Source organism: Balaenoptera physalus (assembly GCF_965194825.1).
Source record: "Balaenoptera physalus genome assembly, chromosome: 3".
NCBI classification, from domain to species: domain Eukaryota; kingdom Metazoa; phylum Chordata; class Mammalia; order Artiodactyla; family Balaenopteridae; genus Balaenoptera; species Balaenoptera physalus.
The window spans coordinates 57,920,387-57,940,900 of NC_138890.1; the positions used below are offsets into that span (position 1 = coordinate 57,920,387).

Genomic DNA, 20,514 nt, shown 5'->3' on the forward strand with positions numbered 1-20,514 from the left:
TAATCTGCCCTCTATCCTGAGTAAGAGTTTAATGATAAATGTATTTCCAGACTTTTTTCCTATCAATGTATCTAGATGAGTAAACTATTTTATTTTAATAAATGCATGGTTCCACAACCTGAATTTTAAAAAACTCAATGAACAGTATACTGTGGATACCACTTCTGCAAATATACCAAGATCTCTCTTGTTCTTTTTGAAGGCTACATAGTACTTTATGATATTTTTAATGGACTTCCTATTGAACGTTTAGATTGTCTCCAATTCTTCACTATTATTACCGATGCTCCAATGAACTTTTTTACAGAAACATCTTTGCACTCCAGCCTATTCTTTAGGACAAATCACTGGGTCAAAGGATATTTACTTTTTAAAGGCTTCCGATACATATGCCCCAAAGGCCTTACAAAACAGTACAACCAGCTGCCACGCCCACCAGCAGAGTCATGGTCATCTTTCAAATCTAGTGGCACTTATCTCAAGGGGAGAGAAGTAGGTTCGTAAGGTCAAAAGTTACAGGCAAACTTCTGGTGTGGGGTGAAGTGGGGGGCTCTCCATTCATATGCATCTCATCCCCCACAGTTCCTGGGTCCTTCATGATAGAAGTGTCTCCCAGGTTAGGGCATGGTGTGGGCATCTGTTATTTCAGCCTGCTTGGCATCTATCCTCTCTTGTCCCGGTGGCTTCCCCGATCTCCCTTTGGTAAACCACCCTGCTCCCATTTTATGAATACTGTTGAAACCATCAATCAAGGTGTGTTGTCTTCCCCTGGGTGGACCACAGCTAGACCACCTTGATGCTATCCTTCCTGGGAATCTGGACCTTCAGAAGAGGGAGGCAAGGACTAAAAAACAGTTTAAGGGCTTTACCATCCTGCAAATATCATCCAGAAGACCCTTTCTCATTGGTCCCTGGGTCTCCAGAACTGGTCTGTTTTCAAGCCTTGGTTCTTCAGGTCTTCCTACCTTACTGTGAGTTACACTGAAGGCTTCTGTATTCTTTCATTATTATTATTATTATTATTATTATTATTATTATTATTATTATTATTATACTGTTATTTTAGGCCAAGTTAACCAGAGTTGATTTCAGATATTCTAAAACAATCCCACTTGGCACGGGGCAGGGGGTGGGGGGGGGGGGAGAATGACTTTTTTCCTTGAATATTTACTTGAAAAAAATTTCCCCTTGTTCAATTCCTGAAGGAAAAAAAAGAAACATTTTTTCCTCTCCTAAAGGCCTCTTAACCTACCAATAGCAACCATTCCAAATTACTTAATATTTTATTTAAAACTTCTGGTAGAATCTGTATTTTGGAAGGAATGAAAGAAAGAAAAGCTCTGTCCTAGAATGGATTTCACACACACATAAAACAGCCCAGCCTTTTGTCCACATGAAGAGGTACTGTTTTACTGACACTACTGGAATTCATGGTAGGGCTATCTTGGAATTTTTTTTCCAAGTGGATTTTACAAAGCAAATCTGAGGCAAGGGGACAGAATTTCCTTTGTACTCTGGTAGCAACGTGGCAGGAATTTGTTTTTTCCCCTGTGCACCAAGGAGATAATCAGCCCAAACACTCTAGCAATAGCGGTTTCATTTTAATCCCATCATCTTTACAAGGTTACAGGTGCCCTTGGAAATCATGATTAACCAGAGTGCTCAGAGCCAGTAGCAGGGGAAATGTGCTGTATATTCTACAGAGGCTGTCCAGGGTCACTCCCAGCAAAGAGGAATATTATGACAGAGTTCTTCGTCTCCACTCTTAACTCCCCAAAGTGGCAACAAGGAACACAGAATTAGTTACTAAGCGATCACTAAGATGGTTCTGGCTCTCCAGTCCTTGGAGCGAGACTGTGAGGGAGGAAAAGTCAATTCTGGCTTCCCACAGGACAGGGCGCTGGGGGAGCTGGGTGTTATCGGATTAAGTGACTTTTAAGTGGTGACTGGAGCTACATTCTTAAGACAACAAAGGATTAACTGAGATAATGTACATAAAAATTCTTTGTACAGTGTGAAGGGTTATACAGCGCAAGATGTCATCACAGCCTTGCCAGTCAGGCTCACTGACCATCCTGGAGTCACTGACACCATAAGCTGCAGCAGAAGTAGCTCGGCTGCACTGGGGAAATGGGGCGACCCAACATGCCCACAGCACCTCCTGGTGGTTCTTCCCCAGAATAGCAACTTCTCCAGGACCAGGCCCACCCTCACCTGTAGAAAAGTATCCAAGCAACATACTTACTTCCTTCGCTCTGGCTGTCCTTGTTCGAGTTGTAGACCTGGAAAACAGAAATAACATTTACTTGTGTGAATTTTATACTACCCTACAGGTTCGCTGAAGAAAACCATTACCTTCTCCTCTTCCCTGGTTTGTGCTAGACGATGGAAGGCAATTCTGGCCCCCAAATAGAAATCCCTTCTATAATTACCTACTTCCCAGTATTTACTTCAGCGCTTAAGTGTGTGCACATCAGAATCACCTCTGGACTTTATTGTAAAAAAAAAAAAAAAAAAATCATATTCCTCCTTTAAAAAAAGCCCAAACTTATGTTTGTATATAAACTAAAAAGAAAAAAATGTAATTAGTTACAAATCATTAAGCATTAACTGCACACCAGGCAACGGCAACGTGCTGAGCAATTTACAGGAATTATCTCAACTTATCTATGCAACAATTCTGTTGGGTAGGAACGGTTATTATCACTGTTTTACAGATGGAGAATTTGAGAGGCTTAGAGAGGTTAACTAAGGTCTCACAGCTAGTACGTGGCAAAGTCTGGACAGAGACACATTACAAACTCTTAAGTGCTAACACTGGGGAATGAGACCAATCATTTTTTACTTCATATACTTCTGTGAATTTGAATGTTATAAGGAGAATATATTACTTTTACAATAGAAAACCCTTTAATGATTTATAGAATTCATAAAAGGGAATGTACCCCAATAAAAAACAATGACACACTGAAAGAGTCGGCAAGCTTTTTCTTGTAAAGGACAGGCTGGTAAATATTTTAGGTTTTGCAGGCCAGGAGGCAAAAGTCAAATCAATGATATTATACAGGTACTTGTAAAACAAGAGAGAAGACAAATTTCCACAATTTTTTCTTGACAAAATTCAAAATATAGTAAGTTTTCGAAATACAGGTATAATATTCCTAGCAGGTGAAAATCAATCTTAGGGTTGCATGGCTGTTTTCAGAGATGCTTGGCTTGGTTCATCCAGGGGTTAAAGAACTGGTTCTCAGGCAAGAGTGGTCAGCACAACCACTTGGAGTATCTTTTCCAAGGAGTACAATCTTTTGAAATACAGATTGACTAATCAGAAGAATAGCATTTTTTATAGAGGAAGGATAACATTTAGCTTAAATAGAGTTCAAAATGTTTCTCATCATCAAGTCAATTGCAAATGTTCATCTGTAAATACCATGTTGAGCTCATGGGCCATACAAAAGTAGGTGGTGAGCTGGATTTGGCCTGTGGGCCATAGTTTGCCAATCCCTGATATGCTGACATTATTAAATAAGATAATAAAGCCTCTGATTTAGAAAAAAAATCATAGTGCCCAAATCTTTCTTTGGTGCTTATGATTCTGTAGGTATGAAAAGGCATAGCATGAAACTGGTCATAACTTTAAAAAAAAAAAAAAAAAAAAAAAAGGATATTCTAAATGATTGTGATGGCCACTGTTGGTTGAGAGCCATTTATTTAACCCTTTGAGGAACAGAGCCAAGCATCTCTGAAAAAAGAGCCATGACACCTTAAGTGGACTTTTTACCTGCTAGGAAATATGGGTGAGATGCTGGTCAAGAGCTGGGCGATAGTTCTAACATGGCCCCCCGATTGCCTTGTGTCACTGGGTAAGTCTCTCACCCTCTGCGGGTCTCTACTGCCCCATCTATAAACTGAAGGAGTCAGCCAAGAAGGTCTTTGAATTATCAAACAGATAATTTAACAAACCACTCCACTTTATGATCATTATTCATTTCCTGAAGAAGACTACAAAGACACACAGGCACTTACTGAAGGTCAGAAAGATGAGAATAAAGGGGTTTCTGTACTTCAAGCATTATTGTGTGATGAATGAAAAGGCATCAGTTTATATGCATAAAAGGAGTCAAAAGACTGTGAGCCTGGTATGGCCTTTTGGAGGGAGGAAGGCCAGTGCACTTGGCAACTAGTGCACAAAAGAGAAGGGCAGGAGATGAGGACGTGGCAAAGAGAGAGGCAGCGGCACAATCCTGCAGAGCAAAGTGGGTAACCTCGTAATAGCGAGGACGAGCCATTCACGGTCAATGGCATGCACTAAAATCGGACAGGTAGGTGAGGGAAACACAGGGGAAGAGACACTATTTGGGCAAGTATTTTTTCCAGCCATCCTTGCTCACTTCATGTCTCCCATTAAATTCAAACATCCTATCCCAGAGAAACCTTGCTCCTGTTTCTAAATGGCAAAATCCAGAAGGAACAACAAAATACAGGGCTTTCAGGCCTCCTTAACTAGGAGGTGAATTTGTACCAAATTACTTTCTTTTAATGTTTCCTGGGGCTCAGGAGGCCCAGGCCTGGAACACCCAGGCATTCCCCAAATCAGAGAGGCGATTATCAGTGAGCCAAAGGCACCAGGAACATGTGCCGCCCGATCCTCTGAGGCCAGGCCATTAATCTCTGTCTGGTTTGGGTAAATGAGCCAAGGAGAATGAGTTTGAAATGAAGCTAACAAACCATGCCTGCCAGGACTGCGTGACTACATGGCCCAACAAGGAAGGCCCGGGGTGGGGGAGCAGCTTCACCATCACACGGGCCAGATGCTGGCGTGGGAACAGCACTAAGTGGGAACGGCTTTGTTTACCCAGCACTTACCAAGTGCCATACGTGACATCATCAAATCTTTTTAACAACCTTGTGGGTTAGGTACTAGTGTTATTCCCATTTTACAGGTGTGGAACCTGAGGCCCAGAGAGGTTACATAGTTTGTCCAAGGACACAAAGCTGGAAGGTGGTGTACTAGTCTATCTTGCCGTTGTAGGGATGTTCCAACTGTCATTTACTTTTCCAGGCAGTGACAAATGCACACAACTACCAAGCCATACCAGTAATCTATGGTTTGTAAATACCTTCCATTTTGGCAGAAGCAGAGGGCATGCGATTCGCCCTTTAGAAATGCTCAGTCTGTTCTGGGGAAACCTTCTTTAGATCTCATAGTTGCCCACTAATGTCAGACTGAGGTTCAGAGACAAGGGCAATTTCCTAAAATAAAAGGTCTCTTTGGCAGTGGCTTCTGTCTTAGGATTGATTAGTAGAGTTATCTTAGGTTTGTATGCCTTCAAGTAAGCCTCTCAAGAGCCTTTGTCTTAAAAGGATAGAACTCAAATGTCCAGGATCAATTCAAGGGGACATGAGTCACTCAACAATTCCTGAATTATGGCTCCTAGGAAGAATAAATCAGTTAATACACAGTTTCAACAACCCAACTTAAGCTAAAGTCTAACCATCTTGCTTAGCCAGAGTACTCTAAGACCTGGCCACATGCAAGTCTCTGAGCCCTCTGACTTTCTACAGTACTTTCATTCAGGGATGCACTAGTTTCTGCTGAACACTGTGTATGAGAATTGTTACATATCCATACCAATGAACATTTGTTTTCAAGTGCATGTTTCCAGAGAATACAAATTACATACGTCTACTTTATGTTATCAGGGTCCATCTGAGATTCATTATAAAATAATTACAACAGTAATAACAAATTAATACAAACGATGGTGACAAAAGCCTTATTATGTGTCAGACACCACTCTGAGCACTCTATATGCATTTATCTTGTTTAGTCCTCACACCAACCTAATTATTCCTGACATATAGATGAGAAAACTGAGGCATTAGAGAGGTTAGGTCACTTGCCCAAGGTCAGGCAGCTGGAATTGGGCAGAATCCAGACAGAAACTCCTACAGTCTGTCTCCAAAGCCCAAGCTCTTAACCACTAACCACGTGATACATAAGACATCATGATGATGATGATGATGATGATGATGATGATGATGATGATGATGATGATGACGACGACGACGGTAAAGGTGATGAGATGTCGTGCGCAGTTAGGGAAGGTGAGTCACTGTTAGAAAGAATTTGCCATGACTCGGAGAGAAAATGAAACTGGGAATGGCCTTTGATTCCAGCCTGAAGCATTCACCACTAACCCACGTGACCAGCTGGCACCTAACACAGAAGAGACACTTCATATTCTTTGAACCACAGGGCTCGATTCTGAAGATAAACACCAGGGCAGGAAAGTAGGTCTTTGATACAAATCACAGGGCATTGCGATTCTATGAGTCCTCACCCAGAAGCTATGATGGGAGTACGATTTAATTAAATCAAAGGAGGGTGAGCAAAGCTTTCATATGCCCCCTCTGCACTAAGATGTGATTTTGTAATCAATTCTGTTCACTGCTGAGCCAATTCAATTTACGTGTCCCTAGAGAATTAAGAGAGAATACAGAGTCATTTGGGTTCCCAGAATTTTTCCACGGGTGTCCTTTATTACCATTATCCAGGCCTTACCAAGAAAGCACAGAAAGGAAATTATTTTAAACTTATAAATTAAAGGCATAAATAGAGCAATAATTAGACAAAGCAATCTCACTTTTCCCTCTGACACACAGCTGCATTAGCACTTGGCCACATCGCACTTTGGATCAAAATCAGCACAAAATGAAAGTGTTGGAGAAATAGATTCATGGGCAAATTCACTTAAATCTGTTGCTCATTTTTCAACTGCACTTGAATTCACACCTAAGCTTTGTCATTCCCAGAGGTCTCTTCCAAGTAGCCTGGAACATCTAAACCCCTCCCACCTGCTTGTTCCTTGGATGCGCACATGTAGGGACACACAAAACAGAGCTACGTGCCCACACCCCAAAACACTGCCCAAGCTGGTTCTACAACATCAGATATAATTTTTGACCCTCCTCTCTGTGTGACACAATGGATCCACCATCACTAGGACTTGCTCTTTTAAACTGTCTGTCAGGGGTAACAGATTTGTGCTTATCTGCTGCTTAGGTTCAAAGTCCAGATCTACCAGTTACTGGCTATACAGTCCAATCACTTCACAATTCTAAACCTCAGTCTTTGCTAGTGTAAAATAGGGACATTAATGTTCCCTATCTCTTAGGGTCACTGTGAAAATTAAATAAGACAATAAATAGAAAACATTTAACACAGAGAGTAGAATACAAATTCTGTGGCCCACAGAGCATTCGGTAAAGATGACCTTTCATCACCATCACCAGGCCAGATGTTGGCATAGGAATAGCACTAAGTGGGAATGGCTTTGTTTACCCAGCACTTACTGAGTGCCATACGTGACATCACCAAATCCTCATCTTTCCTTCTCTTCATATCAATACTTATCCCCTATGGGATAAATGGCTAAGGATGGGTATGTGGTTTGAGGGATCCAGTGACATTGGCCTCATTAGCATTGAAATTTAACCAAATGAAACTAATTAAAGGACTAATGGAAAGCATAAAATCTAAAGTCAACTTTAGCAAGAGTTCTCAATGTTTTTTTAAATGGCAGTTAAATATAAAAGTAACTACTCACCACAGTCACTTTTCCACCACCGATTATGTGCCAGGCATCATACTCAGCATTTACATGAATTATTTTATTTCATCCTCCAGCTGATGGGGTACTACCACTGCCTCCACTTCACACCATTTTGTAGGTTAAATAACTTTCCAAAGGTTACAAAGCTAACAAGTGGCAGAGTCTTCTAGACTAGATCTGTATTCAACCACAACTTCATAGAACTTCCCCACCCAGTCCCACTTTCCAAAGGAAAAAAAAGCTTGGTGACCAATGAAGAACTCAAAAGAAGCTAAGCAGTAATTAAAATCGCAACAACACAACCATTATGTAAGAACAGAATTTCCACCCAATTTAAACATAACAGTAATTCTACAAACTTCCATTAATACATACAAGTATAGCAGTAACTGAAAACCACAACCAGCTTGAGACACTTTGGGATACCCAAAAAACATCCTTCAAAAAGCTAAGAGCACACAGAGGGCAGACAGCAGAAGCAAGAAGAACTACAATCCTGTAGCCTGTGGAACAGAAACCACATTCACAGAAAAACAGACAAAATGAAAAGGCAGAGGACTATCTACCAGATGAAGGAACAAGATAAAACACACGAAAAACAACTAAATGAAGTGGAGATACGCAACCTTCCAGAAAGAGAATTCAGAATAATGGTAGGGAAGATGATCCAGGACCCCAGAAAAAGAATGGAGGCAAAGACTGAGAAGATGCAAGAAATGTTTAACAAAGACCTAGAAGAATTAAAGAACAAACACTTAGAAGAATTAAAGAACAAACAGAGTGAACTATACAATAACTGAAATGAAAAATAAACTAGAACGGATCAATAGCAGAATAACTGAGGCAGAAGAATGGATAAGTGACCTGGAAGACAGAATGGTGGAATTCACTGATGCGGAACAGAATAAAGAAAAAAGAATGAAAAGAAATGAAAACAGCCTAAGAGACCTCTGGGACAACATTAAACGCAACAACATTTGCATTATAGGGGTCCCAGAAGGAGAAGAGAGAGAGAAAGGACCTGAGAAAATATGTGAAGAGATTATAGTCGAAAACTTCCCTAATATGGGAAAGGAAATAGCCACCCAAGTCCAGGACGTGCAGAGAGTCCCAGGAGGATAAACCTAAGGAGAAACACGCCGAGACACATAGTAATCAAATTGACAAAAAATAAAGACAAAGAAAAATTATTGAAAGCAACAAGGGAAAAACAACAAATAATATACAAGGGAACTCCCATAAGGTTAACAGCTGATTTCTCAGCAGAAACTCTACAAGCCAGAAGGGAGTGGCAAGACATATTTAAAGTGATGAAGGGGAAGAACCTACATCCATGATTACTCTACCCAGCAAGGATCTCATTCAGATTTTACGGAGAAATCAAAAGCTTTACAGACAAGCAAAAGCTAAGAGAATTCAGCACCACCAAACCAGCTCTACAACAAATGCTAAAGGAACTTCTCTAAGTGGGAAACTCCACAGAAGAAAAGGACCTACAAAAACAAACCCATAACAATTAAGAAAATGGTAATAGGAACAGACATATTGATAATTACCTTAAACGTGAATGGATTAAATGCTCCAACCAAAAGACACAGGCTCACTGAATGGAGACAAAAACAAGACCCATATATATGCTGTCTACAAGAGAAGCACTTCAGACCTAGGGACACATACAGACTGAAAGTGAGGGGATGGAAAAAGATATTCCATGCAAATGGAAATCAAAAGAAAGCTGGAGTAGCAATACTCATATCAAATAAAATAGACTTTAAAATAAAGAATGTTACAAGAGACAAGAAAGAACACTACATAATGATCAAGGGATCAATCTAAGAAGAAGATATAACAATTATAAATATATATGCACCCAACATAGGAGCACCTCAATACATAAGGCAATGGCTAACGCCTATAAAAGAGAAAATCAACAGTAACACAATAATAGTGGGGGACTTTTTAACACCACACTTACACCAATGGATAGATCATCCAAACAGAAAATTAATAAGGAAACACAAGCTTTAAATGACACAATAGACCAGCTAGATTTAATTGATATTTGTAGGACATTCCAACCAAAAACAGCAGATTACACCTTCTTCTCAAGTGCACACAGAACATTCTCCAGGATAGATCACAACATGGATCACAAATCAAGGCTTACCAAATTTAAGAAAACTGAAATCATATCAAGCATCTTTTCTGACCACAACGCTATGAGATCAGAAATCAATTACAGGGAAAAAAACGTAAAGAAACACAAACACATGGAGGCTAAACAATACGTTACTAAATAACCAAGAGATCACTGAAGAAATCAAAGAGGAAATCAAAAAATACCTAGAGACAAATGACAATGAAAACATGATGATCCAAAACCTATGGGATGCAGCAAAAGCAGTTCTAAGAGAGAAGTTTATAGCAATACAAGCCTACCTCAAGAAACAAGAAAAATCTCAAATAAACAATCTAACCTTACACCTAAAGGAACTAGAGAAAGAAGAAAAAACAAAACCCAAAGTTAGCAGAAGGAAAGAAATCATAAAGATCAGAGCAGAAATAAATGAAATAGAAACAAAGAAAACAATAGCAAGGATCAATAAAACTAAAAGCTGGTTCTTTGAGAAGAGAAGCAAAATTGATAAAGCATTAGCCAGACTCATCAAGAAAAAGAGGGAGAGGACTCAAATCAATGAAATTAGAAATCAAAAAGGAGAAGTTACAACAGACATCACAGAAATACAAAGCATCCTAAGACTACTACAAGCAACTCTATGCCAATAAAATGGACAACCTGGAATAAATGGACAAATTCTTAGAAAGGTATAACCTTCCAAGACTGAACCAGGAAGAAATAGAAAATATCAACAGACAAATCACAAGTAATGAAATTGAAACTGTGATTTAAAATCTTCCAACAAACAAAGTCCAGGAACAGATGGCTTCACAGGTGACTTCTATCAAACATTTAGAGAAGAGCTAACACCCATCCTTCTCAAACTCTTCCAAAAAATTACAGAGGAACGAACATTCCCAAACTCATTCTATGAGGCCACCATCACCCTGATACCAAAGCCAGACAAAGGTACCACAAAAAAAGAAAATTACAGACCAATATCACTGATGAATATAGATGCAAAAACCCTCAACAAAATACTAGCAAAAAGAATCCACCAACACATTAAAAGGATGATACACCATGATCAAGTGGGATTTATCCCAGGGATGCAAGGATTCTTCAATATATGCAAATCAATCAATGTGATACACCATATTAACAAACTGAAGAAGAAAAACCATATGATCATCTCAATAGATGCAGAAAAAGCTTTTGACAAGATTCAACACCCACTTATGATAAAAACTCTCCAGAAAGTGAGCATAGAGGGAACCTACCTCAACATAATAAAGGCCATATATGACAAACCCACAGCAAACATCATTCTCAATGGTGAAAAACTGAAACCATTTCCTCTAAGATCAGGAACAAGACAAGGATGTCCACTCCTGCCACTATTATTCAACATAGTTTTGGAAGTCCTAGACACGGCAATCAGAGAAGAAAAAGAAATAAAAGGAATACAAATCGGAAAAGAAGAAGTAAAACTGTCACTGTTTGCAGATGACATGATACTATACATAAAGAATCCTAAATATGCCAACAGAAAACTACTAGAGCTAATCAGTGAATTTGGTAAGGTTGCAGGATACAAAATTAATGCACAGAAATCTCTTGCATTCCTATACAGTAACAACAAAAGATCAGAGAGAGAAATTAAGGAAACAATCCAATTCACCATTGCAACAAAAAGAATACAATACCTGGGAATAAACCTACCTAAGGAGGTAAAAGACCTGTACTCAGAAAACTATAAGATGCTGATGAAAGAAATCAAAGATGACACAAACAGAGGGAGAGATATATCATGTTCTTGGAATGGAAGAAACAATATTGTGAAAATGACTATACTACCCAAAGCAATCTACAGATTCAATGCAATCCCTATCAAATTACCAATGGCATTTTTTCTTTTTCTTTTTTTTTTTTTTAATTTTTACTTATTTTTTGGCTGTGTTGGGTCTTCATTGCTGTGCACCGGCTTTCTCTAGTTGCGTTGAGCGGGCTTCTCACTGTGGTGGCTTCTCTTGCTGCAGAGCACGGGCTCTAGGCACGTGGGCTTCAGTAGTTGCAGCATGCGGGCTCAGTACTTGTGGCACACGGGCTTAGTTGCTCTGTGGCATGTGGGATCTTCCCGGACCAGGGATTGAACCCGTGTGCCCTGCATTGGCAGGCGGATTCTTATCCACTGTGCCACCAGGAAAGTCCCGTAAGGCCTTTTTGCACTGACTGATCTGAAGTGCTGAACAAGCCAGGAAAATGCCCTTGGCAGATGTCATATTGGGGCCCCAGGTTCAGCTCCAGAAGCCCACTTTGCTGCAAGTAAGCCTTTGGCCTCTTGGACGGCCTCTGAGGCAAGGCATTGCTCCACTGTGCCTCTGAGCAGGCAGAGAAGCGTGTCTTCCATGAGGGGTGGGGCTTGCTCCCCAATGGCATTTTTTACAGAACTAGAAGAAAAAATCTTAAAATGTGTATGGGGACACAAAAGACCCCGAATAGCCAAAGCAGTCTGAGGGAAAAAAACAGAGCTGGAGGAATCAGACTCCCTGACTTCAGACTATACTACAAAGCTACAGTAATCAAGACAATATGGTAGTGGCACAAAAACAGAAATATAGATCAATGGAACAGGATTGAAAGCCCAGAGATAAATCCACGCACCTATGGTCAACTAATCTATGCCAAAGGAGGCAAGGATATACAATGGAGAAAAGACAGTCTCTTCAATAAGTGGTGCTGGGAAAACTGGACAGCTTCATGTAAAAGAATGAAATTAGAACACTGCCTAACACCATACACAGAAATAAACTCAAAATGGATTAGAGACCTAAATGTAAGAGTGGACACTCTAAAACTCTTAGAGGAAAACATAGGAAGAACACTCTTTGACATAAATCACAGCAAGATCTTTTTTGATCCACCTCCTATAGTAATGGAAACAAAAACAAAAATAAACAAATGGGACCTAATGATACTTAAAAGCTTTTGCACAGCAAAGGAAACCATAAACAAGACGAAAAGACAACCCTCAGAATGGGAGAAAATATTTGCAAATGAATCAACGGACAAAGGATTAATCTCTAAAATACATACACAGCTCATGCAGCTCAATATTAAAAAAACAAACAACCCAATCCAAAAGTGGGCAGAAGACCTAAATAGACTTTTCTCCAAAGAAGACATACAGATGGCCAAGAAGCACATGAAAAGCTGCTCAACATCACTAATCATTAGAGAAATGAAAATCAAAACTACAATGAGGTATCACCTCACACCAGTCAGAATGGGCATCATCAGAAAATCTAGAAACAAGAAATGTTGGAGAGGGTGTGGAGAAAAGGGAACCCTCTTTAACTGTTGGTGGGAACGTAAATTGATGCAGCCACTCCGGAGAACAGTATGGAGGTTACTTAAAAAACTAAAAATAGGATTATCATGTGACCCAGCAATCCCACTACTGGGCATATACCCAGAGAAAACCATAATTCAAAAAGACACATGCACCCCAATGTTCACTGCAGCACTATTTGCACTAGCCAGGTCATGGAAGCAACCTAAATGCCCATCGACAGACGAATAGATAAAGAAGAAGTGGTGCATATATACAGTGGAATATTACTCAGCCATAAAAAGGAACGAAATTGGGTCATTTGTAGAGACATGGATGGACCTAGAGATTGTCATACAGAGTGAAGTAAGTCAGAAAGAGAAAAACAAATATCGTATATTAACGCATATATGTGGAACCTAGAAAAATGGTACAGATGAACCAGTTTGCAGGGCAGAAACTGAGACACAGATGTAGAGAACAAACATATGGACACCAAGGTGGGAAAGTGGTGGGGGCGTTGGTGGTGTGATGAACTGGGAGATTGGGATTGACATATATACACTAATATATGTAGAGTGGATAGCTAATAAGAACCTGCTGTATAAAAAAATAAATAAAAAAAAAAAAAAAAAAAAAAAAAAAAAAGCTGAGAGTACAGACCGAGAGAACTGACAGCTTTGCCCAGGACTGTGTGGTAGGCAGATTTTTGAGTAGAGCACCACATTCGAATACTAAGCAAACTCTATTAAACAGGATTAATATAGGAACTTTTAGTAACACCCACCAAAAGTTACCAGTAAGACACCCTTGGCCTGTGCAACACCAACCAATAACGGACATGAATTTTTGGATCGAGGAGGCCCTCTCTTCTCATGGTGGTCCACAGGCCACAGTTAGAAAAGCTTTCAAGAATGAACTGTTTGAAATACAAGACATGACACCATAAAACTCCTAGAAGAGAACACAGGGAAAACATTCTCTGACATAAACTGTACCAATGTTTTCTTAGGTCAGTCTCCCAAGGCAATAGAAGTAAAAGCAAAAATAAACAAATGGGACCTAATCAAACTTATAAGCTTTTGCACAGCAAAGGAAACCATCAGCAAAATGAAAAGACAACCTACGGACTGAGAGAAAATATTTGTGACCAACAAGGGCTTAATTTCCATAATATACAAACAGTTCATACAAACTCAATAACAAAAAAACAAACAAGCCAATCAAAAAATGGGCAGAAGACCTAAATAGACATTTCTCCAAAGAAGACATACAGATGGCCAATAGGCACATGAAAAGGTGCTTAACATAACTAATTATTAGGGAAATGTAAATCAAAACTACAATGAGGTACCAACTCACACCAATCAGAATGGCCATCATTAAAAAACCCCCAAATAACAAATGCTGGGGAAGGTGTGGAGAAAGGGGAATCCTCCTGACATGTTGGTGGGAATGTAAATTGGTGTAGCCACTATGGAAAACAGTATGCAAGTTCCTTCAAAAACTAAGAATGGAGTTGCCATATGATACAGCAATTCCACTCCTGGGCATATATCCAGACAAAACTATAATTTGAAAAGATACTTGCACCCCAAGGTTCATAGCAGCATTATTTACAATAGCCAAGACATGGAAGCAACCTAATGTCCATCGACAGATGAATGGATAAGAAGATGTGGTACATATATACAATGGAATATTACTCAGCCATAAAAAAGAATGAAATAATGCCATTTGTAGCAACATGGATGGACCTAGAGATTATCATACTAAGTGAAGTAAGTCAGAAACAAATACCATGTGATATCACATACATGTGGAACCTAAAATATGAAACAAATGAACTTACTGACAAAACAGAAATAGACTCACAGACATAGAGAACAAACTTATAGTTACCAAAGGGGAAAGCGGGTGAGGGGGATAAGTTGGGAGTTTGTGACGAGCAGATACAAACTACTATATATAAAACAGATAAACAACAAGGTCCTACTGTATAGCACAGGGAACTATATTCAATATCCTGTAATAAACCATAATGGAAAAAAAATTAATTGTTTGAATCTTCAGCCTGTGGGGATAAAACCAGTTTGAAGAGCTTGGAGTAAATGAGGATATGTCTCAACACGAAGGTCCAGAGCTGGGGAGCTGGGTATTGGTTCCTCCTTCTCCCATTAGAAACAGGCCTCTTGTCACCACAGCCCGAGTGACAGAAGGTGCTCCAGAGAAGGAAGTAAAATGGCTGCTGCTGCTTTTCTAATTCTCACCTGGCAACGCTTCCTCTGGCTTGCCTCTTCCACTGCTACCGGTATTGCATTTGCTGTCTTAGGGAGGCTCTTTTGAAAGTGAAACCAATAAAAATATATCTGATGGCTCTTCCCAAGGACCTGTTCCTGAACAAACATGAAGACCTTGCTCTTGCCCTGCAGGATTACATGCAAAGAGGTTTACTAACTGGAATATAGCAGACCACTCAGTAAGTACTGATTGGATGAACAGTTTGTGGGTAGAGGAATAAAAGAGAGATGGAAATTAAAAAAAAAAAAAAAAAATCCTCATGTTGAATGAAGCAAGGAGGACAATGCGTCGATGCATCAACCAGACAGAAGAAGTAAGCCAGGCCTATCATTGCCAGGTGGGTATATCTCATTCTTCTAAACACCTGGCAAATTCTCTAGGAATCTTTACCTTAGACAGAAAGGGAAATACACAATTCAGGTCTTATTAACGAGACAAGATAAAGTACATTTATCTTATTTGGTTTGACTCAAGCCTGTCAGAATCCCTCATACAGCCACTTATTTTCTATGGGACACCGCTGAATGCTAGCTCTACACCCAACAACTGACAGCAAATGCTACTAGTAGTCCATGGGGTCACCAGGAAGGGGTCACTGTAGCTCACGGTACCGAGGACCCCTCCCCCACGCAACAGAGGCGCCTTAGGACAAAGGCAGAGTCTCTTGGAAAATGGCCCAGCACAAGCGGCTGTGCTCCCAAAGCCAGCTGGATAGTCTCTTGACGGCCCCTGAAGACTTGCTCACCAACACACCAGCAAGCCAGTGAGTAACAATGACCGCTTGCTGTTCATGATTATGACAGTGACGATGGGTAGAAAAACACACTTTCTGTTCTATTAGTTCAAGCCTTGCCTGCTGCTTTGCACCTAAGACTATAAAGGGCTTACCTCTTGTGCAATTCCTCAGTAACAGTGCGGGGAAGCAAAGTGCTCAGAATACATGCTCCCGGCTCCCTCTGCTCAGCATCCAGGTTCCTCTACTGCCAGGGGTTCCACCCTCATTTCCCTTGGGAGCCACCCCACCACGCTACTGGCGGGGGCTGGGGCTGAGTCCAACTCCATCTTCAGGTTTGGCCAGGGGATCCAGACCTGGCATCCTAGTGTGCATGTGATTCGCCCCAGGCCAAATGCAGTGAACAGGACTTGTTTTTAATGTTTTTTATCACAACTGTAGGGAACGAGGCCTTGTCATGTTGCTAGGAGAATAGGACACATGCCTGGAGCTTTTGTGGCCAACCCCTGCCACCACAGAGGCAAAGCCTGAGTAAAACAGGCCAAAGGAAAGTGGAGCTGTGATAGGAAGGGAGACCAGATTCTGACGGCATTGTCTGAACCTCAGGATGCAGCTCAGTGTCATCCCTGCTCTTGCCATGAGTGAACCAAAACATCTTTTTTTCTTTAAGTTGTGTTTCTATTGCTTGCAGCCAAGAGCCGTGGCAAATACCAAAAAAGCTCATGAGAGAAAAGCCTAGTTAAGCTTCATAGGGAACTCTAGAATGAAGAACAAAGAAAAATACACAACAAAGTAGAGGGGGAAAGAAAGTAAATTCATTCATCCTTGAGTTCCCCCCTTCCGCCTACCTCACATATCTGTCCAGTAACAAGATTTCTCACCGTCATGTATCCTGAATCTATCCGTCATCCCCATTTCTTTTCCTACTGCCTGAGGTCAGGTTTTGTCTTCTCATCTGGATCTCGACATTGGCCTTCTCCCTGTTCTCGCTGGTCCCTCTCTCTTGTCTCTGCTCTAATCTATCAGACACATAGCTCCCGCCAGATGTGTTGCCCTGAACTACAGCTCCGGCTGGAGAAGAGAAGCCTTCAAGACATCACAATACTGGTCTTCAAATACTTGAAGGGCGGTCATGTCCAAGAAGGGGAAGACTTACTGCTCTGAATGGAGATGAAAGTCAGTGTGGAGTCCCAGGAAGGCAGATTTCAGCTGGATGAAAATATCCGACAGTTAAGAGCTCTTCCTGGTCTACTAAAGCAAGCCCACTGACTGAATGTCATTCCCACACAAAGGGCTAAGCCCCATTTCGTCCAGAAGGCAGCCCTAGGCATTCCTGGGCTGACACATTCAGCTTCATTTGAGGTTTCATTATTGTTAGCCTGTCCTTTCACCTGTACAAGACTTGGACAGATTCCAGAACAAGGGGAAATGGAGTTGGTTGAGGCAAAGCAGGTAGACAGAGTGTGCTGTGGGCCCTGGAGACTTGGCATGCAGGCCTGGTTCCATGGGCCTTTTTAGCTGTGTGCCTTTGGGTGGTTATTTAACATTTCTGAGTCTGTTTTCTTATGGTGAAGGAGAGCTAAGTAATAATACTTTGTGGGAGTATTGGGAGAATTAAAAATAGTTTCACAGTGCCTGAAAGTGCTCAAAAATGGCATTTCCCTTTCCTCTGCCTCCACAAAGGGTTCCTACTGGCTGCAGACTTCCCTGCCATCTCCTCTCTCTGACCTCTCACTGCTCTAACAGGCCACTCTATAGAATTTAATGCTTCAGGACACAGCTTTTCATTTCCCATTATTTTTCATCTCCAAATAAATCCCCAGTGGCCAGTTCTGTCTTACACTTCTATGGGGGTCCACCCAGCATCTAACACAGGGCTGGGCATATATTCAGTCCAAGAAATCGCTCCTGACTGAGGGAGAGGAGCTTAAGACCCAGGATGCACATTCTCTTGTCTGAGTCTTCCTCCGTGGGTCAGAAGCCGGTCATAATGACCTTGATAAGCAGATTATCCTTATAGCTTTCTACTTGGAGTGTTGCTGGCACTTACTGCCCTTCTCTGCGAGAAGTCTCGAATGAAGCTGATAGAATTTCAAGGGAAAAGGTGAAACAGCCCCTCCTGGAGCATGCAGGTGGTGGGGTCCACTCAGATATCCAGTGAAGGCCTAGGCTAATTATTTTAACCTATTTCCGGGCCTGGTAAATTAAGCACGAGCGAAACGTTTCTGGGGTTACTAACAGTGAATGTTGTGGGTGAGTGCTCCCCCTAACCCCACAGGACTTCGATTTGCATGCTGTATAAACACTGTTGCCATAGTTATAATTCAGGAAGCTTTGCTGTTTGACCTCAAGAAAAAAATCAACCTCAAATCAGGATAACACTGACTCTCGAGACCACAATAGATCATCAGCGGGTGAGACCTGCCAAATTCCTTCAAGATTCTAGAAGGAACTACTGTATTTTGGGTAACAAGCAAGCAACAAGAAGAGGAAACTCTGCAACATTATGCAATTTCCTTGCATTTCATATTCAGAAATCCTGAAAACCCATATAAGCAACTTCCCTAACTTTCAACCCAAGATCGGAGTCACAGCCAGTGTAAACAAAAACTGGACGCAAAAGAGGAAAAAAGTAACGTACAGAAAAATATTGCAGGCAAATTTTAAAGGCAACAGAAAGGACACAAGCTCACTCGATATCAAATGCATGACAGTTAAATAGACAGCGTGTGAGCTGACGTGTGTGGAATGTGGCTGGCTCATAATGTGGGGCGTCTTCTGGCTTTAACATCTCCTGGCTTCATGCTCATGTAACATTAAAAAGGGTGTGAACCCACTAGCCCATCAGCATGGTGTTTCCATGCGGAGAGGAGGGATCACCTCCCCATCTCCCAGACAAAGACTGCAATCTTAAACAGAGGATGTCTTTCTGTGTTCCTCTCTCCCCCAGCTCCTCCCTCTCTCTCTGTCTCTCTCTGTGTGTCTGTGGAAATAGTGACACAGCATCATCAACAGAAGAAGGAACCTTGTTCTTTTGTGCTTTGGAAAACTGCAAATGAGAAACTCCTCGGTCCAGTATACGTGATCCCAAAGTAGGAGCATGTGAGGTCCTGCTGCCGGAGCAGGGCCCTGCCCAGGAGGAAGGACAGCCAGAGGGTGAGTCACTGCACAAAATCCACTCCTTTCGACTTCCAGTTCCTCCGTCCTCCAGAGGACTTAAGGCAAGTGTCTTTACACTGATCTCATTAATCCTCACAATGTCCCTTTGTGAAGCAGGAGGTGAATTTATTCGACACAGACACAGGGGACTTCTTTCTTTGCCACAGACAACTGCGAGGTCAGAGTACTGCATTTCTAGATAGATGACTCAAAGCCGAGCTCCCTCAGATGCAGGTCCTATCCTAAATCTAGGAATAATCCTGATGCCAACCCATGCATACGCAGCAAGGTTTCTGGGAATAGTCACTCTGATTTCCTTGCTCTGAAGCTCGTAGAAAGGGGATCCCTAGCTCTATGACATCAGGAATCTCTGTATTTTCCTACAGTCTCCAAGGAACAGAGTGGGGTTTGCAAAGTAGAAGAGCAGATTCTAGAATTCTTTCTGGTTTTACAGAGGTTAGAAGTTATTAGGCTGAGCCCTTCCTCATCTCCACACAGCGTGAAAGGGAGGTTTATCAAGATTCCACAGGGCTTCCCACACAGTGATGGGGGTAAAGGGTAAGGTTGGGACCTTGGAAAATGACCTCCATTCTACAGTTGTTAACATACTGTTACATTTGCCTTATCACATATCTGGCCATCTCTCTCTCATCCACCAATCCATCTTATTTTTCAACAAATTTTAAAATTTTATAGTAAGTTGCAGACATCAGGACTTCTCATCTAAACACTTCAGTAAGCTTATCATTTACTAAGGTTCAACATTTATCAGTCTTTGTAAGGCAAAAGTTACCTACAACGAAATGCACAATTCTTAAGGGAGTTGTGACAAAGCCATATGTGCATGTGCCCTGAACCCCTATAAAAGTAGACTTTTCCATCACTTTGGACAGTTCTCTCAGGCCTCTTTTCATCTTACCCCCATACACACACACAAACACACACACGCATGCACAACCACTGTTCTGTTGCATTTTCATTTGCTCCCACCATTAGTTTTGCCTGTTCTAGAACATCATACAAATGGCATAATACTGAATGTACTCTCTATGGCTGCTTTATTTCACGCAACATAAAATTTCTGAGATTCATCCATGTTGTGGCCTAAATTAATACTTTTGGGCTTTTTTTATTGCTGAGTAATATTTTATTATTTGAATATATCACTGTTTATTGATTCTCCTGTTCATGGACACCTAGGCTGTTCCCCCTCTTTGGCTATCATAAATAAAGCTGCTCTGAATGTCTTTGTGTA

At 41.1% G+C, this 20,514-nt stretch overlaps 1 protein-coding gene across 5 annotated transcripts in view; it reads right to left on the reverse strand.

The window, feature by feature from the left end:
* The window catches only part of ARHGAP26 (Rho GTPase activating protein 26), a 470,301-nt gene that overhangs the window by 221,754 nt on the left and 228,033 nt on the right, over nt 1-20,514 (reverse strand). For all 5 annotated transcript variants that reach the window (XM_082454134.1, XM_082454135.1, XM_082454137.1 and 2 more), the window contains exon 12: nt 2,246-2,282. In XM_082454134.1, the coding sequence (XP_082310260.1) occupies nt 2,246-2,282 (37 nt within the window). The remainder of the gene's footprint in view (nt 1-2,245; nt 2,283-20,514) is intronic.